Source organism: Rhinopithecus bieti, unplaced genomic scaffold (genome assembly GCF_001698545.2).
Source record: "Rhinopithecus bieti isolate Rb0 unplaced genomic scaffold, ASM169854v2 scaffold_1853, whole genome shotgun sequence".
In the NCBI taxonomy this organism is placed as follows: domain Eukaryota; kingdom Metazoa; phylum Chordata; class Mammalia; order Primates; family Cercopithecidae; genus Rhinopithecus; species Rhinopithecus bieti.
In genome coordinates, this window is record NW_016804151.1 from 356,112 (window position 1) to 364,968 (window position 8,857).

General features: G+C 38.4%; 1 protein-coding gene across 3 annotated transcripts in view; it reads left to right on the forward strand.

Moving 5' to 3' along the window:
* FMO1 (flavin containing dimethylaniline monoxygenase 1) overlaps positions 1-8,857 on the forward strand; it is a 41,947-nt gene that overhangs the window by 28,474 nt on the left and 4,616 nt on the right. For all 3 annotated transcript variants that reach the window (XM_017866888.1, XM_017866889.1, XM_017866887.1), the window contains 5 exons: positions 74-236; positions 3,469-3,611; positions 6,346-6,545; positions 7,528-7,883; positions 8,645-8,717. In XM_017866888.1, the coding sequence (XP_017722377.1) occupies positions 74-236; positions 3,469-3,611; positions 6,346-6,545; positions 7,528-7,883; positions 8,645-8,717 (935 nt within the window). The remainder of the gene's footprint in view (positions 1-73; positions 237-3,468; positions 3,612-6,345; positions 6,546-7,527; positions 7,884-8,644; positions 8,718-8,857) is intronic.

The following is an 8,857-nucleotide window of genomic DNA, read 5'->3' on the forward strand; positions in this document are numbered from 1 at the left end:
AAATGTCATTGGTACATCAACTGGCAAGTGCTTAATTGACAACTGCTAATCATATCTGTGATTCCTTTTTCAGACCAAAGTCTGCAGTGTAACAAAATGCTCAGATTTTACTGTCTCTGGGCAATGGGAGGTGGTCACTATGCATGAAGAGAAGCAAGAGTCAGCCATCTTTGATGCTGTCATGGTCTGCACTGGCTTTCTCACTAACCCTTATTTGCCACTGGACTCCTTTCCAGGTACAGCATTTTCTGTAACTAACTTTAAGTTTTCTCATGGGAGCCATTCTGATGCTTGATTGGTCTGGGAATGAATTCCTATGGCTGTTCCATTAAATAGTTAAAGTTGGGAGATAACAGGAGGCTTTTTTTGTTTTGTTTTGTTTTTTTTCTAGCCAGCATTTTCTGGCCAGTTTTTGGTTTTCATTTGTTCCAAATAATCTATGAATATATAAGAGCAAAATGGATAACTTTATAAGCAGTTATATGCTTTACCAATATTCAGTGTCCCTCAAGTGACTGGTAGCACTCAGAAAGTCTTCTAAGACATGGGATGCTTACACAAGTTGTTAACCTCAGCAACAGGTACACATTGCCAAAGTTGAGCTTAGAGACCATAAAAGTCAATCTGTGAATAAAGAAAAAAAGTAATTTTTTCTATTTGTTTCTTTTATGTGAGTGATAGCAATTAGATTAGAGGTTTACGGCACTGGTCAATAGTCAACAGGGAGATTAGTCTTGGAAGACAAGTTAAGACATCTTTGGGTCTCAGTTTCATTATCTGCCTTTTGCAACCATGGTCATGTTAATCTATGCCAAATTTTAACTGGATTTTAACTCAATGGAATAGAAAATGTAACGGTTTGGTTTATTTCATCTGTAACAAGCATTCAAAAAGTTAAAATTTCAAGAAACTTTTCTCCAAATCATCTAATGATTGCCTAGAATGACCCAAGACTCATCTTACCACAATAAATTTATAAACATGCTATGATTCTGGATCTGCCCACCAGAGGTCAGTCAGATCAGGTTAGATTAGGATAAAGCATATCCTGAAAATTGCCAGAGAATAGAATCATTGACTTGGAAAGAAGCAAGTTAAGTCTTCTTCCCAATGCAGGAAATTATTTTTCAGCAATTCTGAGACAGGTTCCATAGCCTCTTCTTGAACCCATCCAAAAATGGACTCTCATCATCACAGAAGACAACCCAATTTTTTGTCATTCTTGCCTGCAGAGCAAGGCTCTGAGCAGCCATCCACTCCAAAATTCCAGAAAGGAGTACCTAGTCACCGCAAGAATCCAGAAAGTTCCATGGCATAGGGAGTAAACTACACTCATTCAGCACTTACAGTATATTGCACTAGGTGCTAAGAATATAGAGGTGAATAAAGCAACATGTAACCTGTATTGGAGGAAAGAATCGAGTTTTATGGAGTCCAGTGGCGAAATCACAGTCTACATATGACCTGTAGTGATTCCAATACCATAAACATACACCTCTCATGGTCCTGGATTTGCCCCCAAAAGTCACACAAGTTTACATCAGATTAAAATAATAAAGCATACCTGAAAGCAATTGAGCCAATATGCTCAGTTTGAGTAGAAGAGATAGGGACCCAGCAGGTATGAATTCTGGCATATACAACCACCTAGCTGTTAGTCCTGAGTCTCCCACTTAACCTTTCTAAGCCTCAAATTCACCCACAAATTGAAGAGCTTGGATTACTTTAACCAACAGTATATATCACAAATCAAGGAAGAAGAGCTCTACAAGACTTGCAGTCTTTCTTAAAACCCATCTTATCAACCACTACCAATTTAAAATCCCTGGCTAAATGATTAAGGAGGCTTTGAGCTCTGGAATTCTGTGATTTTTAGACTTGAGGAGGAGTTCTCCCAACCTCTCTATCTCCTGACTTATAGCAGACTTGCTTAGATGGCACATACTCCTTGCGATGGTTGTTAACCGTCATAAAATTCAAATTCACTAAAGATATTTAAAATATGTATCACAAGCTCTAGAAGCAATTCCAAAGAAGTTGTGCTAAAAGCCTTAGTAAAAATAATAGGTATCACAGTTAGAATAAACGTATGATTTCCCAAGATGACTACTTTTATCATTCACATATATACATTCTGCTATTTACCTTTTTTCTTTTTTATATACAATTTTTTTTCTTAGATAGGATATTCTGCTACTTACTAACACAGCCACATTTACCTAGTGTAAGTTCTTACTCTGTCTTCCTGTGAGATAAGAGAAAGTATTAGTCTGTTAAGAGACAGCCACAGAGTCTCATTTTTGTCCATTTGTGATCCCCCCCAAAAAAGCCCATCCAAAGAGAATCTAAAATAACATGAGACTTAGGGATAATTCTATGTTTCTGCTTAGACTTTTCCAGCTCTTTCTTCTCAACAGTTCTCTGATCCATATTGGGTTCCTGTGCTGAGTAAATATTCGAACTTTGTTACATCCTTGCTGAATTCCAAATGCTCTGTGTTGTGGTTAGGTTTTAATTTGGATTCATGTTAGATTTCTACTAATTCAAGGTGAGCTAAAGAGCCAGCAGGCCTTGTAAGGTCACTCCCCACAAGTATATACATTTTTCCCCTGAGAATCTAGAGGTCTTATTACTTTTTTTAGGAAAAAAGAAGTTATTTATTTAGTACAAATTACTTCTGATTATGTAATGTTGTCTTAAGAGTATTTTCTGCTTAAGTTATTGCTGTTAAAAAAAAAAGAGTATTTTCAAACATTCTCCATTCGTGTGATGTTTCAATAAGATTCAGCATCACTGACTAAGGTATCCTATCAAGTCAGCCCAGTAGATTGAATCCTGGTGTAACTGACATAATTCCTTTTTCTCTGAGCCAACTCTGGCCCACCCAGCAAACTTAGCCTGAGTTACAGTCAGTCACCAAGTAAACTTCCCCAACTAACATGAAACTTTGTGAATAGGGACAATATTTTATTTATCTTATTCCCCCCATACTATCTAGCACAGTACCAGGCACACAGCAGAGGTCAAAAAGTTTTCTGAAAAGAGACACTGACTCACAGTTCCCTTAAGCTTCCTTGTCCTTGCTCCTTGCTTATGAAAAGCTTATATAAATCAAGAATTAATCAATAGAATATTATTATCCTGTTGACTTTTATCAACCTTTAAAACGATATTGACTCCTTATACTTTTGCTTAATATGTCTTTATGCCACAATATTTCTAGTTAATTATCTAGTAAGTAAAACTGGAGGCCTATCTAGTGAGATGGAGTAATAACCCCCATTAAATAATTACCTGCCAATGTCTTGTAAAGTCATGTATTCATATTTCATATTTTCTCAGACTTGAGAATACTAGTAAAAATGACCAAAATCATCTGTCAAAAGAATATTATCAACTGAAAAATATTTATGTTTCATTCACTGATCCTGTAAATTCTCTATGTGACTTCTCTTTTATTTTCTATAGGTATTAATGCCTTTAAAGGCCAGTACTTTCATAGCCGGCAATATAAGCATCCAGATATATTTAAGGACAAGAGAGTCCTTGTGATTGGAATGGGAAATTCTGGCACAGACATTGCTGTGGAGGCCAGCCACCTGGCGGAAAAGGTACCATTCCTGATGTTACTGGGTGAAGAGCTTTATCTTAAGATGCATGCCTCAAGCAAATGGTGTTTGACACTGTGATAAATGTTAAAGGACTAAAATGCCTCACACACACACAACAGATTACTAAAGAATTTAATTTTTACTGAACGTTCACAAATTTTTCTATGAATCACAGTTGTCATCTTTGCTCTAAAACCAACTTCTCTGACTCCTTTTTACTTTTTTTTTTTTTCTCATCATTTTCCCAGCCATCCAACAAGAGCTACAGGACATATTTCTTCCCTACTCAGTCCCATAGGTCAGAACATTCTACCAACTTTTTCCTGCTACTATCTCCCATTTGCCCCTTCCTCTCCTTATTAATTACCAACACCCTCATCGGGTCCATACCACCTCACACTGAAGATATTGCATTGTCCCCCCAATAATAATTGTAGAAATAGTTAATATTTGTTAGGATTATTCTGTGGCCGGCACTGCAGTAAATGTGTTTTTACTGCACTACTTTAACCAATCACCAAAACAAGCCATTGAAGTAGGTACTGTTAGTATCCTTGACTGCACATGAGGAAACCAAGGCTTAAAGAAGTTAAAGAACCTGCCTAAAATCTTATCACCAGCATGTGGCAGAGCCAGTTCTCAAACCCAAGTCTCTTTGACTCAAAGCCTATGTTCCTAACTACCCTATTCTACCTGCTACCTTCAGGCATCTCAAGAGTTTTGCCCTGCATTTCATTTTTGCCTTGTACCATTACCCACAGGTCACTGCCTCCCACCACAAGCCATCTAGACCCCAACTACCAACAAACAAATCCTCAGAAAAGCCTGCTCTTATTATAGCACTCTCATGCCGAAAAACCTCTAATTATTCTCTTTACCTGAAAAAAACTAAATTGCAGATGTAGTGGCTCTGCATCAGAGAGTTTTCTATAATCTGGACCAAATCTGCCATTTTAATTTTAACTTCTGTTTCCTGCATGATGATCAACTGTAGCGCTTTCCAGTTCCTGTCTTTAGTTCCCCTCTCTCTTCTGCAGAGCCCCTTTCTCTTCTATCACAATCTACCTTTACATTCCCAGATATCTCACTCCAACATGAAGTGATCTCTTCCTATTCAGAATTTATGTAATATTGTAATTTCACCCCTCAGTTTTCACTTTTAAATTCTTAATATTGCAAATTACCTTTTATCATATATATCTTCTTTTCAACTATGCTGTAAACTCATTGAGGGCCATTCAGCTGACTAATATATACTAGATGCTGGCATCTCATGTGCCAAACATTGTGCCAGGCTCTGGAGATACACTGGCAAACACAACCAACAAAATCAAGACACCCGCTGTCATGGAGCTTATAGTTGTGGGAAAAACAGTTGCCAAATAAATAAGTGTAAATAAATAGACCAATAATTTCAGAAGTGAAAACAGCTGTCAAGGAAAAAGGTTGGGAGCGTGTAACATTGATATCTCTTTTCTGGACTTTCAAAACAAGGCTCGATGATTGATTCATTCATTGAAAGATTGTATTTTGTTGTTTTTTTTTTTGTTATAGAGACGGGTTTTCGCCATGTTGGCCAGGCTAGTCTTGAACTCCTGACCTCAAGTGATCCACTCACCTTAGCCTCCCAAAGTGCTAGGATTACAGATGTGAGCCATTGTGCCTGGCCCATTGACTGATTGATTGATTGATTTGTAGAAACTCAGCAATTTGGTGGCATTATCCTAAAGGAAGAGAAGGCCCTGAAACAAATATTAACATAGGCCCAGCCACTGTGACCATCACACCTGCATATCATTATTTCTGTTTCTCTAATTGTTCAGAAATGTCTTCAATCAGAAAACATGCTTTGACATACATTTTATCATTTATCTATTAACAAAGAAACGCCCTGTAGCTTAGAAGATCATTCACATCTAGCAAAATGTTGTATCCAATTCTGCATCAAGACACAGAGAGGCAGGTTTAGTGCAAATGCCTCATGTCAGAACCACTGATGTATCTGTAGTTCTTGCCACCGCATTTCCAGTGTTGTCTTTCCAGCTCCATTATGAGGCCAAAGAAAATATATAACACAAACACGGACGCTGGAGCTGTGGCCATCATGCCCCAGTTTAGGGTGGGGAAGAAACACTCTGTTAAATCAGCTGTTTTGTATCAGCAAAGTAACAGATTGTTTAACTATTTTCTTTGTAAACAATTGTACAGGAAACTCCTTATTGTGCAAGTACTAAAACTATTAGCTTCATGAACTCAGTCAACTGGTAAACTCAAACATCCAATGTTATAAAGAACAAACACCAAAAGTAATAGTAGTACAGAATTTGTCAGTTAAGCCAGTGGTTTGCACTGAAACTCTGTAGACAACTCTGATACTGCCATGCCCTGTTCTTACTGCCTACAATTATAGTGAGCACACTAAGTACCAATCACTTGCTCATTGTCTCCTTAGATAGACTGTAGGTCCCTATGGTTTGCTAAAGGCTGACAGATAATAAGTATTCAATAATATATCTTAAGGCATTTTAACACTCTAGATGCTCTGAATTCTAATCTCAAAAGGATTGACTTTAAAATAGAAGTTAGAAGAACCAAGACTATCTTGTCAGGGATGTATTTTCAGAGTGGCAGACTTTTCAGCGCCTTTCCATTCATGGCACTTCTTGAATCTCTGGCAGAACCAGCGAGCCCTTTTCACAGTGTCAAATGAAGGCATGTCTTTGATTGCTTCCAGGTGTTCCTCAGCACCACCGGAGGGGGATGGGTGATCAGCCGAATCTTTGACTCAGGCTACCCTTGGGACATGGTGTTCATGACACGATTTCAGAACATGTTGAGAAATTCTCTCCCAACTCCAATTGTGACTTGGTTGATGGCGCGAAAGATAAACAACTGGCTCAATCACGCAAATTACGGCTTAATACCAGAAGACAGGTAAATATAATGTGACTGCCAAGGGCTTTTAGGAAGGAGGAGCCTCTGCCTTTCCAGCAGTCTGTACAAGCCAGGCAGTACCATAGCAATATGACTGAATGTGCTGGAACACAATACAAAGTTGCCTGATAATAACAGCTAACTGTTCTTAAGTGCTCAGAAAGTGAAATTATGTATTTCACCTTGTCAGCAACACTTTAAGTATTATTATAATAATCCTTTTATTATGGAGAAACTGAAACAGCAAAATTTAGCCATTTACCCAAGCTCACTTAGTAAGTGAACTCTGTGACCTTGCAAGTTACTTGAGCCTCAGCTGTAGCAAAAAGAGAATGATTTGTCTATGACTTTGTTGACAAAAGAAACACACTTGCCTAGTTTCACTGTGTGGGAAAAACCGAATCCCACAGTTGCCCCTCACCATCTCTCTAATGGTAGAGCCTTCCTCCCTTTGTCAAGATTGACCTTGGCCCCAAAAATGGTTCAGCTTATACAAGATCAACTCACAAAGTGTTTGTCTTGTGACTCCAAAGGTATAGCCAGAAAAATATAATTCTGCCCTTGTTCCTTTCAATACATGCATGTTTCCCTTATACAGCTGCTTCCTAGGAAGAGACTAGAGCTTTCAGAAGTTCTCATCTAATCTAGAAGTCCCTGGTTTCCCTTGTAGCCCTTCAGCTCTCAACCCGCTCTAGAATGACAGTGATAGATGAATGCTAAAAATCAGCAGGAGAAACAGAAGTTAGAAAAGGTGCTGGCTTCCTCCTCAGGCTTGCAAACTCTAGTAAATGGCAAGCATATTTTATAGTCCTTCTTGAACATTCATGAATCCCCTTCCACTGAAGTAACATCTCCTAAGACTTGCAGCAATTCTTGTCCAACCAAGGAGAGAGCCCCAGAATGAGAGAGGAAGGTAAAGAGAAGGGAGAGCTGGCTGCATTGTTCACTGACAGGTCTCCTCCCTGTCCATGGTTTTGTTTAGGACTCAGCTGAAAGAGTTTGTACTAAATGATGAGCTCCCAGGCCGCATCATCACTGGGAAAGTGTTCATCAGGCCAAGCATAAAAGAGGTAAAGGAAAACTCTGTCATGTTTAACAACACTTCAAAGGAAGAGCCTATCGATATCATTGTCTTTGCCACTGGATACACATTTGCTTTCCCCTTTCTTGATGAGTCTGTGGTGAAAGTTGAAGATGGCCAGGCCTCACTGTACAAGTATATCTTCCCTGCACATCTGCAAAAGCCAACCCTGGCCATTATTGGCCTCATCAAACCCTTAGGCTCCATGATACCTACAGGAGAAACACAAGCTCGTTGGGCTGTTCGAGTCCTGAAAGGTAAGTGGAAGAAATAGCAGGGCATGTGTTTTTGGTTTGCCATGTGATTCTGGATACTGGAAATGTTGAGACTATTATCCGGCTTCTATTTAAAATAACAGAATCTTTAAAAGCAGGATGCATTATATTGTTTGCTGAATTATACTGTCATAATGATGTGTTCCATTACCAGCATAAATGGTATATCAGGGTCAAAAATATAGGCTGTATCTAAGTCTACTGTTATATTTTTTCTATTTTTAAGAGACAGAGTCTCACTATCTTGTCCAGACTAGTGTGCAGTGGCTATTCATAGGCATGATCATAGATTACTGAACCATCAAAGTCCTGGTCTCAAGCAATCCTCCTGCCTCAGCCTCCTGAGTATCTGAGACTACCGACATGCACACTGCACCCAGCTACCTGTTATTTTGAATAAAACAAAATGACAGATAACAGTTCTGTCAGTTGACTGAATCAACTGACTCAATTAAAATTTTTAAACTCAAGCAACTGAATGACAAAATTCAGCCAAACTAGTTGTGAGATTCTGCTATGTCAAATAACTAGTGAGATGACCAGATGCTTATCTTTTCAGCTGATGGCATTATTACCAGGAGTCCCAACCAGTCAGCTCAGGCTGCTAACATTTTTACCAGAAGGATCAATGAGTAGCTGGTACTGGACATGAAAGGAGAGCCATAGTAAAGCATCTTTATCCATAAGTCAACAACTAGACCTAAACTTAAGTTGCATTTTGGGTTTTTATTTTAATCCTACAGGTGTAAATAAGTTACCACCACCGAGTGTCATGATAGAGGAAATTAATGCAAGGAGAGAAAACAAGCCCAGTTGGTAAGTTAACTACTTATGCACCGTTTTTAAATTATAACTGAAATTGGTTAAAAAAGAAAAAGAAAGAAAGAAAGAAAGAAAGAAAGAAAGAAAGAAAGAAAGAAAGAAAGAAAGAAAGAAAGAAAGAAAGAAAGAAAGAA